This window comes from Tamandua tetradactyla, chromosome 23, assembly GCF_023851605.1.
Source record: "Tamandua tetradactyla isolate mTamTet1 chromosome 23, mTamTet1.pri, whole genome shotgun sequence".
NCBI lineage: Eukaryota > Metazoa > Chordata > Mammalia > Pilosa > Myrmecophagidae > Tamandua > Tamandua tetradactyla.
The window spans coordinates 37890972-37910254 of NC_135349.1; the positions used below are offsets into that span (position 1 = coordinate 37890972).

The 19283-nt window shown below is 49.9% G+C and overlaps 1 protein-coding gene across 4 annotated transcripts in view; it reads right to left on the minus strand.

The window, feature by feature from the left end:
- The window catches only part of MYH11 (myosin heavy chain 11), a 140645-nt gene that overhangs the window by 19293 nt on the left and 102069 nt on the right, over positions 1-19283 (minus strand). For all 4 annotated transcript variants that reach the window (XM_077141662.1, XM_077141661.1, XM_077141664.1 and 1 more), the window contains 12 exons: positions 18716-18909; positions 17443-17564; positions 17245-17314; positions 16944-17104; positions 15447-15555; positions 13294-13425; positions 12970-13176; positions 11900-12037; positions 10631-10754; positions 10160-10331; positions 8205-8417; positions 6706-6850 (listed from right to left, as the gene is read on the minus strand). In XM_077141662.1, coding sequence (XP_076997777.1) covers positions 6706-6850; positions 8205-8417; positions 10160-10331; positions 10631-10754; positions 11900-12037; positions 12970-13176; positions 13294-13425; positions 15447-15555; positions 16944-17104; positions 17245-17314; positions 17443-17564; positions 18716-18909 — 1787 coding nt within the window. The remainder of the gene's footprint in view (positions 1-6705; positions 6851-8204; positions 8418-10159; positions 10332-10630; positions 10755-11899; positions 12038-12969; positions 13177-13293; positions 13426-15446; positions 15556-16943; positions 17105-17244; positions 17315-17442; positions 17565-18715; positions 18910-19283) is intronic.

Consider the following 19283-nt stretch of genomic DNA (forward strand, 5'->3'; position numbering starts at 1 on the left):
AAAGGAGATAGTCAAAATAGCATCATTCGATTCTCCTAATGCTTCGCTTGTACGAAGCCAGACTCTGGGGGATAATGTTTTTGACACCTTTACAGAGTTTTGTAGAAATAAGAGTTATAGAGATGTTGGTTGGTTGTTGTTAGATACACTGTCTACATTAAAGGATGAAAGGGATGGGCTTAAGGCTTCAAACAAGAAGCTTAAGTGCCGTCTGAAAGATGTAGAGGTTTCTATGAGTATCCTGAAGGAAAATTTTATTTCCTGTAGCCGTAGACTTGAGATCTCTGAAAATCAGACTCAGAATCTTATTGTTAGAGTAGCAACTTTACAACGTAAACTGAAATCTCAGTCTTGCATGGTGTCTGCTGTTAAAGTGAGGGCATTGATTGGAAAGGAGTGGGACCCTGAAAAATGGGATGGTGACATATGGATTGATAATGATGTTGGGGGTGAGGTTGAAACCCTAGACCATGCTGAGCCTTCTTTAGATAACCCTGTAATAGTCTGCCCTGAGGACATAGCCGCCCCACCTCCAGCTTGCCTTGAGGAATTGGCCACCCAACCTCCTCCTGAAGGGATTAGCCCTAGAGTTATTAATCCTGTTTCACCAGATGAAACTGAAAATGAAAGCCCTGAAGCAAATGGCTTGGAAGATATTTCTAATTCTTTTCATGACCCACCCCCACCACCCCTCATTTCTTCTAGACCTATAACTAGACTAAAGTCCCAACAGGCCCCTAAAGGTGAGGTACAAAGTATCACACATGAGGAGGTACGTTATACTCCAAAAGAACTGTGTGAGTTTTCCAATTTATATAGACAGAAATCAGGGGAATATGTGTGGCAATGGATTTTAAGAGTGTGGGATAATGGTGGGAGGAATATAAGGCTGGATCAGGCTGAATTTATTGATATGGGCCCACTAAGCAGAGATTCTGCATTCAATGTTATAGCTAGAGCAGTTAGAAAAGGTGTTAACAGCTTGTTTGGGTGGTTGGTTGAAACATGGATCAAAAGGTGGCCAACATTACCTGAGGTTGAAATGCCAGAACTGCCCTGGTATAATGTAGATGAGGGGATCCAGAGGCTTAGAGAGATTGGGATGTTAGAGTGGATTTATCATGCAAAGCCTGCTCTTACACCCCAGGAATGTCCAGAGGATGCACCTTTTACCAGAACAGTGAGAAATAAATTTGTGAGACTAGCACCATCATCCCTCAAGAGCTCTGTGGTTGCACTTCTCTGTAGGTCAGATATTACTGTAGGAACTGCTGTCACTGAGCTGGAATCCTTAAACACAATGGGGATGACAGGATCCCGAGTTGGCAGAAACCAGGTGGCAGCACTTAATCACCAAAGACAGGGCAGACGTGGCTATTATAATAGACAACAAACTCAAAGGAGGCATCAAAATTATATGACACGCAGAGATTTTTGGCATTGGCTAGTAAATCATGGGGTGCCTAGAAATACAATAGAAGGGCAGTCTACTAAATTCTTGTTGGAGCTGTATAAACAAAAGAGTTCTAGGTCAAGGGAACAGAAGTCTAACCTGAATTACAAAAACACAGAGTCACGGCCCCTTAACCAATTTCCAGACTTGAAACAGTTTACAGACCCTGAGCCCCTTGAATGAAGGGGAGGCCAGGTCCCTATGGGGGAGAAACCTGTTACACTGCCACAAATTTATACTGTTAACCTTCCTCTAAGTCTTCCCCAAGGAGACCGACGGCCTTTTACCAGGGTAACTGTGCATTGGGGAAAAGGAAATGATCAGATATTTCGGGGATTATTAGACACTGGTTCAGAAGTGACATTAATTCCAGGGGACCCAAAACGTCACTCTGGACCACCAGTCAGAGTGGGGGCTTATGGAGGCCAGGTGATCAATGGAGTTTTAGCTCAGGTCCGTCTCACAGTGGGTCCAGTGGGTCCCCGGACCCATCCTGTAGTTATTTCCCCAGTTCCAGAATGTATAATTGGCATAGACATACTGAGCAACTGGCAGAATCCCCACGTTGGTTCTCTAACTCGTGTAGTGAGGGCTATTATGGTGGGAAAGGCCAAGTGGAAGCCACTAGAACTGCCCCTACCAAGCAAAATAGTAAATCAAAAGCAATACCGTATTCCTGGAGGGATTGCAGAGATTACTGCCACTCTTAAGGACTTGAAAGATGCAGGGGTGGTGATTCCCACCACATCCCCATTCAACTCTCCTATTTGGCCTGTGCAGAAAACAGATGGGTCTTGGAGAATGACAGTGGATTATCGTAAACTCAATCAGGTGGTAACTCCAATTGCAGCTGCTGTTCCAGATGTAGTATCATTGCTTGAGCAAATCAATACATCCCCTGGTACCTGGTATGCAGCTATTGATCTGGCAAATGCTTTTTTCTCAATAGCTATTAGTAAGGACCACCAGAAACAGTTTGCTTTCAGCTGGCAAGGTCAGCAATATACTTTCACTGTCCTACCTCAGGGGTATATCAACTCTCCAGCCCTATGTCATAATCTTGTTCGCAGAGACCTTGATCGTTTCTGCCTCCCACAAGACATCACACTGGTCCATTATATTGATGATATCATGTTGATTGGACCTAGTGAGCAAGAAGTAGCAACTACTCTAGATTTACTGGTAAGGCATTTGCGTGTCAGAGGATGGGAGATAAATCCAACAAAAATACAGGGGCCTTCCACCTCAGTAAAATTTCTAGGTGTCCAGTGGTGTGGGGCATGTTGAGATGTCCCTTCTAAGGTGAAGGATAAATTGCTGCATCTGGCCCCTCCCACAACCAAAAAAGAGGCACAACGCCTAGTGGGTCTTTTTGGATTTTGGCGACAACATATTCCTCATTTGGGTGTGCTACTCCGGCCCATTTATCGAGTGACCAGAAAAGCTGCTAATTTTGAGTGGGGACCTGAACAAGAGGAGGCTCTGCGACAGGTCCAGGCTGCTGTGCAAGCTGCTCTGCCACTTGGGCCATATGATCCAGCAGATCCAATGGTGCTGGAAGTGTCAGTGGCAAATAGAGATGCTGTCTGGAGCCTTTGGCAGGCCCCTATAGGAGAATCACAACGCAGACCCTTAGGATTTTGGAGTAAAGCCTTACCATCTGCTGCAGATAACTACTCTCCTTTTGAGAAACAGCTTTTGGCCTGCTACTGGGCCTTAGTAGAGACTGAACGCTTAACCATGGGCCACCAAGTTACCATGAGACCTGAGTTGCCTATCATGAGTTGGGTGTTGTCTGACCCACCAAGCCATAAAGTTGGGCGTGCACAGCAGCACTCTATTGTAAAGTGGAAATGGTATATACGAGATAGAGCCAGAGCATGTCCTGAAGGCACAAGTAAGTTACATGAAGAAGTGGCACAAATGCCCATGGTTTCCACTCCTGCTGCCACATTACCTTCTCTTTCCCAGACCAGAGCTATGGCCTCTTGGGGAGTTCCTTACAGTGAATTGACTGAGGAAGAGAAAACTCGGGCCTGGTTTACAGATGGCTCAGCACGATATGCAGGTACCACCCGAAAGTGGACAGCTGCAGCATTACAACCCCTTTCTGGGGTGTCCTTGAAGGACAGTGGTGAGGGGAAATCCTCCCAGTGGGCAGAACTTCGAGCAGTGCACCTGGTTGTTCATTTTGCTTGGAAGGAAAACTGGCCAGAGGTGCGTTTGTATACTGACTCATGGGCTGTTGCTAATGGTTTGGCTGGATGGTCAGGGACTTGGAAAGACCATAACTGGAAAATTGGTGACAAAGAGGTCTGGGGAAGAAGTATGTGGATAGACCTTTCTGAGTGGGCTAAAAACATGAAGATATTTGTGTCCCATGTGAATGCACACCAGAGGGTGACTTCAGCAGAGGAAGATTTTAATAATCAAGTGGATAAGATGACCCGTTCTATGGATACCAGTCAGCCTGTTTCCCCAGCAACTCCTGTTGTTGCCCAATGGGCTCATGAACAAAGTGGTCATGGTGGTAGGGATGGAGGTTATGCATGGGCTCAGCAACATGGACTTCCACTCACCAAGGCTGACCTGGCTACAGCCACTGCTGAGTGCCCAATCTGCCAGCAGCAGAGACCCACACTCAGCCCCCGATATGGCACCATTCCCCGAGGTGACCAGCCAGCTACATGGTGGCAGGTTGATTACATTGGACCACTCCCTTCATGGAAGGGGCAGCGATTTGTTCTAACTGGAATAGACACATACTCTGGATATGGGTTTGCTTTCCCTGCACGCAATGCTTCTGCCAAAACTACTATTCGTGGGCTTACAGAATGCCTTATCCATCGTCATGGTATTCCACATAGCATTGCTTCGGATCAAGGAACACACTTCACAGCAAATGAAGTGCGGGAATGGGCACATGCTCATGGAATTCTCTGGTCTTACCATGTTCCCCATCATCCAGAAGCTGCTGGATTGATAGAACGGTGGAATGGCCTTTTGAAAACTCAATTACGGTGCCAACTAGGTGGTAAAAACTTGAAAGGCTGGGGTAATGTTCTCCAGGAAGCTGTGTATGCTCTGAATCAGCGTCCACTGTATGGTGCTGTTTCTCCCATAGCCAGGATCCATGGGTCCAGGAACCAAGGGGTGGAAATGGGTGTGGTGCCACTCACTATTACTCCTAGTGATCCACTAGGAAAATTTTTGCTTCCTGTCCCTGCTACCCTGAGTTCTGCTGGTCTACAGGTTTTAGTTCCAAAACAGGGTGTGCTTTCTCCAGGAGAAACAACAGTGATACCACTGAACTGGAAGTTAAGATTGCCACCTGGCCACTTTGGGCTACTTATGCCTCTGGATCAACACACCAAGAAGGGGATTACATTATTGTCTGGGGTAATTGACCCTGACTATCAGAAGGAAGTAGGACTGCAGCTACATAATGGAAGTAAAGAAGAGTTTTCTTGGAATATAGGAGATCCCCTGGGGCGTCTATTAGTACTACCATGCCCTGTGATTAAAATCAATGGAAAACTGCAACAACACAATCCAGGCAGGACCACTAATGGCTCTGAGACTTCAGGAATGAAGGTTTGGGTCACCCCACCAGGCAAAGAACCACGGCCAGCTGAAGTGCTTGCTGAGGGGAAAGGGAACATGGAATGGGTAGTGGAAGAAGGTAGTGATAAATATGAACTTCGACCACGTGATCAGTTACAGAAACGAGGACTGTAATGCTGTTTTGTTTTTGTTATACTATTTAAGTTGTAAGATATCAAGTTTAAGGATGAATGTTGCCCAAGGATTTGCAAGCTATTCTGGAGAGATTTAATGTGTTTCCAGTTATATGCAGGACAGTTGAGTATTGTCAGGTAAAAGAAAAAATGTGTGCTTATTTGTTTTCATTTGGAAATTAAGTATGGTCTAAGGTGATATATATACATATATATATGTGCCAAGTTGACAAGGGGTGGACTGTCATGGTTAGGGACAGGTGTCAACCTGGCCAAGTTGTGGTACCTGTTCATCTGATTGGGCAAGCGCTGGCCTGTCTGTTGCAATGAGGACATTTCATAGGATTAGGTCATGATCACGTCAGCTACATCCACAGCTGATTCCATTTGTAATCAGCCAAAGGGGAGTGTCTCCTGCAATTAGTGATGCTAAATCCAATCATGGGAAGCCTTTTAAGGAGGACTCAGAGGAGAGGTTCCATTCCTGCTTTGGCTGGTGAGCCTCTCCTGTGGAGTTCGTCCAGGCCATCCATTGGAGTCGTCGGCTTCGCAGCCTGCCCTGTGGATTTTGGACTCTGCGTTCCTACGGTCACGTGAGACACTTTCATAAATTTTATATTTGCAAGTGTTCCCTGTTGGTTCTGTTTCTCTAGAGAACCCTAACTAATACAAGGTGGTAAAACACCTCCCAGCAAGGAGCTCAGTAAACCACCTCAAAGAATAATATTCAGCTTGACTAGTGATAGAAACAAATGCAAACTCCTAAAACTTTTAGGTATGCTGCACACGTCATCTTGCTGAACCAAAACACCACACTGAAGAGTATATGGGAAAACCACTACACCTATTTGAGTATGACATAAAATTGATCATATTTTCAGGGAAGCACTTTGGCAGGATATTACAAGCTACAAACCTCACACTTAGGAAAGAAGCACAAAGAAATAGTCCAAAGGGAAAGAAAGGTACCCAATATAAAATGATTTAGAGTGTGCTTTCATAGTCCCAAATCTTATATACCCCAAATAGCCTAACAACAGGGGAAAGAATGCCTAGATACAGAGCTTCTCACACAAGGCCAGAGAGAGCTGCTTTACCACTACACTCAGATCATGACAATCTTCCTCCAACCTGCAGAGAAATTAAGGGGGATAAAATGTTCTCAATTTTCAGTATCCTCCCAGAATCTTTTAAACCTTTGCTTATCTCCGTGGGGCAGTGTATTGTAGACCCCACCCTGTAGAGGTTCAAATTGCAGCCCTGGCCTGGGGCTAGTCCTTCACCTCTGGGACTCTGGAACTCACTTTCTTTGCGTGGAACATTGATTTAATGGTATGTATTTCATAGGGGGATTGTGAAGATTGATCGGCATCAAGTATGTAGGGCCATAATACATGTTAGCTGCTATGATCTTCCTAGAACCTTGTCTGGCTCACTCACCTTCCTACAGACCCTGATATGTAGTTATTTGAAGCTATCAACATAACTGTCACCAAAAAAAAAATCGCGACTCACTCTCTTGAACTGCTCCAGCTGCTCGGTGAGTTCCTCCACCGCCTGTGTGTGTTTCTGCCGCATCTCCTGGATCTGGGCCTCATGGGATCGAGTCTCCTCATCCAGAGCCTTCTTCAGCATCGTCACCTCCTGCTCCCTCTTAGCCCTGGACAGGAAAAACACAGTGAGGGGGAGGTGGGCGGAGACCGAGGTTCACCTCAGCACTGTGCAAAGGAAGAAGAGCTGAAGTCCCCAGCACTGCGCTCCCTAGCTGCGTGACCTTGGATGAGTCACCTAACCTCTCTGGAGCTCGAATTTCCTCCACTGCAAAATGGGGAGCATGTCCCCTGCCCAGAATCTCTCTCAGGGCCATCAAACAAACAATACACAAAACAGTACAGTTGAAATAACTTCTATGAACTACAAAATGTGCCTCAACTATTAATATTAGGTGCTATTTATTGAACACTTACCAGGTGCCAGGCCCTGAGCTAAGCTCTTTATACACATCATTACACATAATCCTCAGAGTGACCTTAAGTGGCTCGTAAATTAGAATTTTAATTTTACATATGAAAAAAAACAAGGATAAGAAAGGGTGAGTGGGTGGGCCGCGGTGGCTCAGCGGGCGGGGTGCTTGCCTGCTGTGCCGGAGGACCTCGGTTCGATTCCCGGCCCCAGCCCATGTAACAAAAACGGAAAAACAAAATACAATAGAGCAGGGGGGTGTTTGGAAATGTTTCCCTTTCTTCCTTCCTTCCTTCCTTCTATCCTTCCTTCCTTCTCTCTGTCTTTCCTTTAAAAAAAAAAAAAAAAAAAAAAAAAAAAAAAAAAAAAAAAAAAAAAAGAAAGGGTGAGTGGCTTGCCTATGATGTTACAGCCATGATGTGACAGAGCCAGAATTTGAACCCAAACAGTTTAACCCTGAGCCTTACTTTTCTATATTATTGCAAGGTGGGAAGGGAAGAGAACATTGTGCTGGCCTCTAAGCATGGAGAAATGAATCTCAGGGCATAGCACCTGGCCAAGGTACCCATTTAAAACACATTCGTGTATTAAGTTAACAAACCACCTTGTTTCACTGGAGTCAGCATTCACTGGGTTTGTTGTTTATTTGCCTGCCATGAATCTCATGTCCCAGACCAATCTGATAAACATGTTTAAAAATTAAACACAAAAACTTAAACACACACACCTATATCTACGTGTATAAAGACAGTAAGGAAATACTCAAAAATGTTAACTGGCAGGATTAAGGTGGACTTTTTTTTTGTACCTGTCTCTCAGTACTGCTCAAATTGTTCTTTAATTGCACAGGTACTATACTGTGATGTAATAGAAGCAGGCAGATTAAAAATAATCATGCTGATATTAAGTAAAATGCAATGAGGAGATGAATGTAGTGCCTGAGAAATCCTGAGATGGAAGCTTTGCTCTGGGGCTGCCCCTTTTCACACTGCCCATCCCGTCGGTGCAGTGGGACAGCGGGGGTGGCCGCCGTCAGTGGGCCACCCTCTCACCTGAGCTCCTGCTGGGTGGCTGTGCTGTCCAGTGTGTCCTCCAGCTCCGTCTTCAGTGCCTCCAGCTCCTCCCCCAGGTCTCGCTTCTGCTTCTCAGCCTTGTTTCTCGCAGCCCGTTCTGAGTCCAGGTCCTCCTGCAGGTCTGAGATGAGCCCCTCCAGCTCCCGGATCTTCTTCAGGGCGTTGTTCTTTTGAGCAATTTCGTCATCAAGCCTACCAGGGACAGATCCCCGGAATGAGGACCCCCAGGGCCCCTGACCCCTGCTCTCTCTCAAACATCATTTTCTGCAACCAGCCACTCTTATATTCTACAGATGTCGAAATGTGTTCCATCCACATTACCAAGACACACAGGATTCTTTGCTATATTGGACTACCTGGAGATTTAGGCAGGAAGCCAACACCAAAGCTGATGTACGAACAGGCCATGGGACACAATGAGGGGGAGCTGTGACTAACAAGTGCCTGGTTCCCAATAGGAACTAATAGATGCTTTCTGAATGCCCAGTGGCTACTCTCTCCTGGGAACTCTCTTTGTTCTTTCCTTCCATTGCTCAAGCAGCTCTGGAGTGCCTGCTACAAGCAAAGCACCTGGCCAGGTGCAGCTGGAGAAGTTGACACCAGAGCTGCCAATCTGGTGGAGGGGTAAATGTGAACCAAGGCAGGATATGGGAAGTGTGGTTCAAATGGCACCACATGATTTAGGCAGGAGTTTTGTGGAAGGTGGGCTCCCTCCTGGGGTCTGGCCTGGACCGTGATGGATGGGAAGGGACAGCGTGAGGGGAAAGCAGCAGTGAGTCAAGGGGGATGGGAGGTGAGCACATGGACTTCACTGCACTTGTGAAGTTGTGAAGGGGAGTGAGGGCAATAAATATACATGTTAGGGTCAGACTGTGGAGGGTGAGTGGGCTTTGGGTGTCAGGCTGAGAAACCCACCTCCCTGTGCAGGTTCATGTCCCTGGGCAGTGATTATGTCCGATCACCCAGTGCCATCAGCTGCACAAAGTGTGCAAGGGAGGGCCTGGGCCAGGGGAAGGATTAGAAAGCTCTGGTGCTCGAGCCTTCTAATCCCTTCAGGTTTCCACTTGAATGTCACTTCCTCCAGGAAGCCGTCTCGGAATACCTCTACCTACATCTCTTAGTTCTCCACTCTTCCAATATAGGGAGCTCCTCTTTCAGAACCCTGCTCACAACTGTAATCAACGGTCATTTGGATGATTTTTTTTCTCTCACTAGAGCATGAGCCCATGAGGGCAGGGTCCTCCTCCACCTTGAATCCCAGACCTGCTTCCTAAAAGCTGGGTGGCTGTGTGCACATCCCTTCCCCCTCCAAGTGGACCTGCCCAGGTGTCTGGGAAGATCACACTTGAAAACTGCTTAGAGTACATCGAGCATGTAAGGAATCGTCAGTGGTTACTGCAACATTCCCGGTTCGAGGCCACTGTACAAGTACAAGGCCACTGGTGGGAAGCCAGCTAAGAGCCACGAGAAGGGGAAAACAGCAGGAATGGGCATGGAACTTCTTCTTGGGACGGGCAGTTCGGGGTTTGCCGCATGCTGTAGATGGGAGGAGAAGGGCAGGCAGCAATGACAAAGGTGGGCAGCTATGGAGTTGATCCTCATCTCCCAAGAGAGGGGCCCCGATGGAGGTGGCCAGGTGAGGACTGTCTCTGTCTTAGACACGTGGTGTTTGAGAGGCTGACGGAAGGCATCAGTGGCACCTGGAAATTCAGAACTGGGGCATGGCGGAGAACAGTGGGTCCTCTTTAGGACTACAAAGGGGGTGCAAGTTGGGAGGGAAGATAAGAAAAGTCAAAGGCATGAGCAGGTCTGGGGGTGCTTGAAGGTGGCTGGGCCTGGGCCGTGAGGTCTGGGGCTGCCTTGACCACGGGCCTGCCGAGGATGAGCGGGGGCCCCCGGGGCCCACAGCGACATGCCCAGCCTGGCCTCGCTACCTGGCCAGGGCGGCCTGCAGCTCCTCCTCCTTCTTGGCCAGCTGCATCTTCAGTTCCGCGATCTGGGCCTGGAGGTCGGCGATCTGCTCGTGGCAATCACTGGCTTCCCCCTCCAGCTTCCGCTTCAGCTTCTCCAGCTCCTGCCGGCTCTTCTCCTCCTTCTTCAGCCGCACTGCAACAAAGCCAGGGGTTCCTCAGGAGGTGGGGGTGAGCCTTCCTGCTCAGCGGTTTTACACTGGGGGAACGCACGCGTATCTTCCCGCCCAGTAACTGTCGCTGCCCAAGACGTTTTCCTTTGGGAGGAAAGTTAGTCCCGCTGAGAAGCATCTTTTATCACTGTGTGTGTTGACTAAGCCTGGATGGAGCTGGGACTCTCTAGAAATAATCTGCCCTTCTCAAATTTCCTTTCTGATTTTCCTGGTTTTCAGGAAATCCAATTCACAACTAACTTTACTCGTGCAGACAGCTTACCTTCCAGTTCTGAAATCATAGATTCATGCTTGTTTTTCAGCTTGGTAAGATTCTTGGCTTTCTCTTCCTCCTCTGCAAGATTTGTCGTTAAGTCACTAATCCTTTCTTCCAGGAGTTTTCTCTCCTTTTTGAGGAAAGAAAAAGAAATATCATTGGCTTTTTTTCTTTTCTCCAGGACATTTAACTTCTAGTAATTTCTGGATAAACAGTTAAAACCATATTAAAATCAAACACAGGGTGGTGCAACGGTGGCTCAGCCTGCCATGCCAGGGACCCGGGTTTGATTCCTGGTGCCTGCCCCCCCCCCCGCCCCCCACAAGACAAAAAACAAAAAAATCAAATATAACCTAGAGTTTTAAAAATGGTAAAGAGCAATTTCTTAATAATAATGATACTTAAAATTTTTTTTATACTTCTCATCCCAAGCCCCTGACACTTCAATCACCAACAAGTGGTTTCAGTCCCTCCCACGTGCCCAGGGCCTTTGCACAGAATGGGCTGTCTGCCTAGGACATTCCTCTACCCCCTCTTCTGGGGTAACTAACTACTCCTCTCCCTTCGGGTTTCCACTTGAATGTCACTTCCTCCAGGAAGCCTTCTCTGAATACCTCTACCTACATCTCTTAGTTCTCCACACTTCCAATATAGGGAGCTCCTCTTTCAGAACCCTGCTCACAACTGTAATCAGTGGTCATTTGGATGATTTTCTTTTTTGTTCTCTTACTAGAGTATAAGCCCATGAGGTCAGGGTCCTCCTCCACCTGTACATATAACAGAGCATCCAGTCCCACTAGGTGCCTTGTTGATGGCTAGCTTAAAGACCTAAATTAATCCAGCCCTCAGTGGGGCTGGCTAGTGATTACTGACCAACTGTACTGTTCTACCCAGGACTTTCCCAGATTTAGCACTGAAGGTCCCAGGCAAACTGGGACCACTGGCCAGCTACTAGATTACCAACTGGAAGTCGTGAATCAGAATGCGGGAGAAGCCCCTGACTCTCGGGTATGATTGCCTGCCTTGCTTCAACTTGGGGATTTCCACTCATCGTGGTGTTTGTGAGAATTACTCCCTGGCTGATGGGATGACCAGGGACCCAGTCCCATGCACACCTGCATCGAGAAAGCATTCATAGGCTGCGCTGGCACCATGGGAAGGTTGCCCTTGGCCAAACCTTCAATACCTTGGGTGCATTTGGCCAAAAAGGGAAGCCTGGAGCCCTTGGACCTGGCAAGCCTGAAATTTTCTGTGCAGATGCTCAGCCCCACTCACTTTTGAGAGTTTATTGTTCTGATCATCCATGACCAGGATCTCATCCTCCAGTTTCTTGATCTTGGCCTCAGCTGTGACTTTCTCGAGCTGTAGCTTCTGCCTCGCAGCCTCCTCCTCCTCCAGCTGTTCTTCCAGGTCCTTTGTGGGGAGGGAAAATAATCATGGACTTGCTTAAAACAAACTCATTCTCAAGATATTCTGGGGATGGATCACCCAACACTGCATCATCTCTCTCTATGGGGAAGAAAAAGTTGGGGCAAGCCACGCTGCTTCATGAGGCCTCACTCTCCTCACCTGTAAAGTGGGGAGGGAAAGTACCATGGGGGCTTTAAAACATGTCCCTCTTCCCTCCAAGAGGTGGAGCCTACTTCCCTTTCCCTTGTGAATAGTTTGAACTTAGTGACTTGCTTCTAATGAATAAAACAAATAATATGTGATGGAATGTGGCTTTAGGGTTATAAGACATAAAAGGTTCTGTGGCTTCCTCCCTGCTCTCTCTTGGGTCGCCTGCTCAGGGGGAAGCCAGCTGCCATGTGGTGAGGACACTCAAGTGGCCTGTGGAGAGCCCCTGAGGTGAGGAACTGAGGCCTCCTGCCAATAGCCATGTGCTGGCGCCATATTGGAAGCAGCTCATCCAGCCCCGGTCAAGCTTTTGGATGACAGTGGCCCCAGCCAACATCTTCACTGCCATCTCACGAGCGACCCTAAGCCCTGGCCACCCAGCTAAGCCACTTTTGGATTCCTGACCCACAGGAACTGTGTGAAATTATACATGGTGACTGTGTTTGAGGTGTTTTGTTATATAACAATAGCTAACCATCCAAGTAACCACCACTCAGGGTTGCCGTGAGAAAAGGTGTTAGCACATGACAGGCAGAGCAGTAGAGCAGAGCAGGCTCTAGAGGAGACCTGTGTTCAAATTCCAGCCCTAGCTACGTGGCCTTGGGCGGGTGGCCTTCTTTCTCCAAGGCCTCATCCATCGGGGACACATGTGATTGGATGCACTCCTCAGAATGTAGCATGGGTCTAGTGACCGGAACTCCCCAAGGGTGGCTCCTGCAATGCCTTACCAGCATCTGCTGGGCCATCTTCTTCTTTTCCGCCTGCAGCTGCTGGCCCCGGTCTTCCTCCTCCTCCAGGCGGGCCTCCATCTCATGCAGGATCTCCTCCAGCTCCTGCTTCTTGGCCGCCAGCCGCACCCGCATCTCTTCGGCCTCAGCATACAGCTCTGTCTCTGCCTGTAGCTGTTCCTGCAGCAGGTTCTTCTCTTCAGCCAGCTGCACACGGGTGGGGAGGAGGAAGCAGGTGAGCCTACGGGGGCCCACGTCCTGCCCTCCGCCAAGGGCACGGCCCTGCTTCCCCAGCCCCAGTAACGCGGCTCCCAGCCCGGGTACCTGCGTGTGCTTCTGCTCCAGCTCCTTGAGCTCACTCTCCGCCTTCAGCTGCCGCTCCTTGGTCTTCTGCAGTTCATCCTCCTTGGCCTGCATCTCCTCCTCCTGCCGTGTGACCTGCAGCAGTGGCTTTACCTGCACACACACATGCTCAGGTCAGCCTGTTGTTTGTTTTTATCGCAGAAGGAACACACTCTTTTTTTCTTTTTTTTTTCTTACATGGGCAGGCACTGGGAATCGAACCCGGGTCCTCTGGCATGGCAGGCGAGAACTCTGCCTACTGAGCCATTGTGGCCCACCCAGAAGGAATACACTCTTGTTGAAATAAATTAGAGCACTGGGTCTCAGCCTATGACAGTTTTGCACTCCAAGGAACACTCATCTCTGTCTAGAGACATTTTTCCTTGTGACATTAGGGGACAGAGTAGTGAGGCCAGGGATGCTGCACAACATCCTAAAATGCCCACGACAGCGCCTCAACAGAGACTTAACTGGCCCACCTGTTAGTAGTGCTGAGGCTGAGAAACCCGGAATTACAGCCATACAAAAATGCACAAAGTGAAAAGAGAAAATCGCCCTCTTTCCCCTTAAATTTCATCCGGAGATAGAGCTGACAAATTGATATTTTTCCTTCCATGGAAAGAAAAAAAAAAAATCCCCTTCATCTTACCTGCTAAAGTCATTTTTACCCTTATTACCATTTCCTTTCAGTATTTTCCTCCCCATATTTAAGACTTGAGGTTATACTGCCGTTTTCTATGCTGTTTTCATTATTTAACATTACAAGATAATGATCACCCCATGCTGTTAAAGCATGTTTATAGCCATCATTTTTAACAGCTAAAAAATATTCCATGAGGGATGAACCATTACTGAACAAATCAATCTGCCAAGACTGGACATTGAAATTTTGCTATTATAAATAAGACCCTTATTTCCTACTTTCCTTTATTTAAGGTGGTTTTTTTGAGGATAGTTTTGCAGAAGCTAGGTCAAAATGCACAAACATTTCCAAACAGCAGCTCGCCCTACCATTCTTCATGGGCTGACCCCCTGCAACACACAACTGCAGCTTCCCTTGCACATTCACCGCAGTTTGCTGTCATCTATTTATTTCTGTGATTATCTGTTTATCACCTGCCCCTCCCTCAGCCCAGCCCTGGTGTCTTGTTCACTGCCATGTCCCCAACACCCAGCCTGGCAGGAGACAATAAATAGCTGCTGCACCCTACAGGTCTGCGCTGATGCACACATGTACCCACTCAAGGGCACAGAAGAGGAAGCCCAGCTTATTGGGACAGAATAAGTTTTCACGTGTGGATGTGTTACAGCCACGGCACTGCAGGGACCAGTGTGCCCAGAAGCCCCTGCCTCTACTATCAGTAAAAAAAGAACGGGGCAGTGCAGCAGTAGCTCAGTGGCAAGAATTCTTGTCTGCTGAGCTGGAGTCCCAGGTTTGATTCCCAGAGCCCCAGGTTTGATTCCCAGAGCCTGCCCATGCCAAAAAATAAAAAATAAAAGAGGAATGAATGCTTAACATCCATGACCACCTGGATGGCTCGCCAGAGGATGCTGAGCATAAAAAAATGCCACTTCCCCAAAGTTTATACATTTATGATTTCTATTTCTATAACATTCCTGAAATGAAAAAAGTATAGAAATGGGGAACAGATTCGTGCTCGCCAGGGTTTAGGGAGGGGACGGAGCAGGAGGGAGGGGGGTGTGACAAAGGCTCCCTAGAGTGATGGAAAGTTTCCTATCTGTGCTGGGGCATCCATAATCCACATGCCACCAAGGAGGGGATTTCTCAGGCCTGGGGAGTCACCCACAGGCAAGGTTTTGGGTTTTTGCCTAGAGGGCCTCCATTGCACATCCACTTTTAATCATCTCCAGTTCACACCTGGATTGCCAGGGGGCTGGGCAGAGGTGGGGGGTGGGGGTGGGACTAGGTGGAGGCAGGTTGGGGAGATACAGGGTGGAGGCAGAGTTGGGTGGCTGGGTGGAGGCAGACGGGGGATGCTGGGCGGAGGCAGGGTGGGGGGCAGGGAGCAGAATGGGGGGGTGCTTTGCAGAGGCAGGACAGGATGAGGGGTGAGGAGGTGCTGGGCGGAGGCAGGACACCCCCTGAGAGGCAGGCCCCAGGCCACCGCACTCACTTTGGTGAAGAGCCGCCACCACTGCCAGTTCCGCAGCTTGAGGTAGGCGGCGCAGTTCCTCTGGATCACCTTCATAGCTGTCAGCTGCTGCTGCCTCTTGGCAAAGGCCCTGGGGAGCGGAAGGCAGTGCCGTGAGGGCCCCCCACCCACCATGGACCTCACCCCTTGGGCCCCGGCATCCTGCCCCGCAGCACCCCCAAACCAAGCCACGACTGCTGGACTTGTGATTCTGTGACTTGCAGGGAGACGCTCCCCCTTCCCTCCAGCTCAGATTCTTCAGGGAGCCCCCGAGCGCCTCCAGCACGAGCGTTCTGTCTGGGTAGAGACACTGACACTATCTGGGGGCAAGGACCTCCCTCAAGGCAAGGAACACCCAAGGCACCCGCAGTGCCCCAGACTCAGCTGTGGTCCAGACACCACCCAGGAAATAAATCCACACCATGTCTTCCCGAAAGGGGACCCCTCCTCACTGCCCCAGAGGTGCCCTGCCTTTCCCAAAGCTGGGTTTCTAGCACACCTATTCTTTCCTAGGTTGTGTTTTAGAACTCTCTACGTGGAAACCTTGACACTGAACCCAAACTCTTCCACTGAGGGTCAGAGAGGTTGAGAAACCATAGATGCCATCCTAGCCACCACATTAGACGGGGGTGAACTTCAAGAACGAAATTGCCCCAGTTAGTTTGAAGGTAGGAGGGGTGACGATGGAGAATCAACTTATGAAACTTAACAGGTTAGGTCTGTCTCTGGACCAAGAGCTCAGCTGACCTGGCCTTGAACCCATCTTGGTGCCACTTGGCAGCAAATCAACTGGCACAACAGGTGTGCAGCTGACGGTGTGATCTGACCCTACTGATAACATAGGCTCCAGACAGAGAGCTCTCCCCCAGCCCCCAACCACTGGGTCCTCTTCAGGGTAACTCTCACCAGGAGCCTTAGCCCCCACCCAGCCTCCAGCCCTCACAAAACAGAAACGACATCAGATCTTCCAAGGCCCCACCTATGCATCCTACTGGACAAGGGGCTCTAGAGACAGCCAAGCGCTGTTTCTTCATATGCTTTTTCACATTCTACCATTTCTGAAATGATAACCAGGTGCTGTTCTAAGCCTTTTGCACGCCTCATCTCACTGAGCCCTCATAAACAATTCCATGAGGTAGAAGCAGTTATGCTCATTTTACAGTAAAGGAACGTGAGGCTCAGAGTGGTAGAGTAACTTCTCCAAGGTCACTCAGCAAATAAGTGGAGGAGCCGGGATGAGAATCCAGGTCTAAAATGCCAGAGCCCATGGGCTTCCCTGCCCTGCATGTGTGCATCTATTTAAAGTGGCGGCATTTTTACCCCCTCAAGAAAAAGCTGCCTTTCGATCAATGATGCTTCTGAAACCAGATGGCCTCTGAGAGCTGGGGAATCAGACCACAAGGCCAGAACCCCCCTGACTATTCGTGTTTCTGGTCTGTGCTTGTGGCAAGGTGTTAGGACGCAGGACACAGTCTTTACTTTCTGGCCAGATAGCCGCGGCACATGGCCTGGAATGCCATGATCACGTCTGTGATCTTGAGGTCTCGCTCCTCTTCCAGGTGAGCCAGGACCCCGGTTCGGAAGAAGATCTTGCTCTGCCCAATCCTGTACAAGTTGGGGTCGAGTTCTAGAGCTTTGATCTGCAGAAGGAAGGAGAGGAAAAGTTCCTGTACTGAGCTGCTCCTTTTGAGCACCGGTCCCCACTGGAGCAGAGTGGCCAGAGTGGCTCGAGGTCAGCAGTTTGATTTCTGGGGGGGCGTGGGTCCCGGGCCAGGCTCACCATGAGGATGCAGGCCTGCTTCCCGTCCATGAAGCCTTTGGGAATGGCGTTCGCGGCCAGGATCTCGTAGCTTGAAACACAGGGCAGAAGTCACCGAGTGCACCCTCACCCTCCACCAGGTGCACCCTCCAAGGCTCGTCCCTCTGCCAGGGCCCCAGCCCAGCCAACGCAGCCAATGCTGGTCCTCAGCGGGCTCACCGTTGGCGGAACTCCTGGAAGACGATTCTGTTGGGGAAGCCCTGGCGACAGATCCGGATGCCTTCCAGCACCCCGTTGCACCGCAGCTGCTCCAGCACCAGGAATGCATCCAGCTTGCCAGACTGCAAGGGTGAAAGAAGGCAGTGGACCAGGGGGTAGGGAGGCCACAAGCCCCAAGTTTCATTCCTGGATGACCAACCAGGCCAACTCAGGGGATATCAGCAGAGGCACCAAATGAGGTCTCAGCTGCAGTACAAGTTACCCAGGAGTGCACTTTCACTGGGCATTCAGGCCCTTTTATGGGTCTCATACTTTGTGGCACTAGCATCACCTGGATAGAAACTAAGGCTTCCTCCTTGCCACCTCCTTTCCCCTTCCCTTCCTGCCCACCACCAAGTTCTGTAGCTCCTACCTCCCAAAGATTTCCCCTCCCCATTTAGCCTTCTCTCCCTCTCCCAATCCCTGCCTCACACCATCTCATGTCACCAACACAGAACTACCTTCACTCCTCACTCCACACTTTTGCTTATACTCGTCCCTCGGCCTAAGAGGCTTCCCCACCCCACACTCCATTTCACCAGAAGACGCCTGCTCATTCTGAAAGTCCACATCCTCCTGTGGAGCCCTGACACTGGCGTGGAAGACCTGGCTCCTTGGTGTCCTCATATTTTCCCACATTCCACCGTGGTTATCAATTTGTGTGTCGACCTGTCCCACTAGATCAGGATTTCTCAGCCTCAGCATAATTGGCATTTGGGGCCAGATAATCCTTGCTTGTTGGGGACCATCCTGGGCCTTCAGGATGCTGAGTTTAGCATCCTTGGCCTTGACCCACTAGATGCCCACGGCATGCCCTACTCTAAGTTGTGACAACCAAAAACATCCCCAGGCATTGTCAAGTGTTGCCAGGGGACAAAAATCACCCCTTCTTGAGGATATCTGCTGGATTATGAGAAACTTGCAGGCAAGGACAACATCTCGTCCAGCACCCGATTCCTAGCACCAGGCACAGGTAGAAGAGTTCAGTAAACATCTACTGGAATAGTGAACGAATGGATGACTGGGGACCCCATTGAAGGCTGTAACCGTCTCTGGGTACTCCCTCCCTTGCTACCCGGCCTCCTCCTGCCTCCCAAATCCCCCAGGCGTGGGGGGGGTCAGCTCCTCCCCCTGCCCCTCCACCCGGGCCCTCAGTGCCTCCCTAGCCCCTGCCCAGGATGCCCCGGATACCCCCGACGCTCCCGAGATGCGGACCCCGCGCGCCGGCCCTCACCCTCTTCTCGTGGTTGGGGATGATGCAGCGCACGAAGTTGGGCGTGGTGTTGCGCAGCGTGGTCATGAGCTTCCCGAGCTGCTCCTTGTACAGCTGCCCCACCGTGCGGAACATGCCCTTCTTGGTCTTGGAGGCGCTGGGCATCGAGCTTTCCGTCATCTTGGCCATCTGGTCCAGCCCCACGATACGGTCCACTGCGGGGCACGTACGGGGCGGCGTCAGCCCTCCGCCGCCCACAGCCACCCACCCGCAGCGGACCTGGAGGGCGGCGTGGGTGGGCGAGGACCCCCCCCCCCCCCCCGCGGAGGACGTTCCCGGGGAGACCCCAGGTCCTCACCACGCCCTCTCACTCCTTCCTCTGCCAGCCAACGCCTTGTCTCCATGCCCTCCGGCAAGGTGGAGGGGTGCTAGGGGTGCTAGGATTGGCTTCTAAGCATCATCTATTTGGGAAACTCCAGGAGCTCATGAGTGGGGGAATGGGAGGGGGACAAATTCCCTCTGACATTGCCACAAGACCTGGAGTAAAGTCTGCTGTTGCCACTGGCTCACTGGGCGACCTCACCGTGGT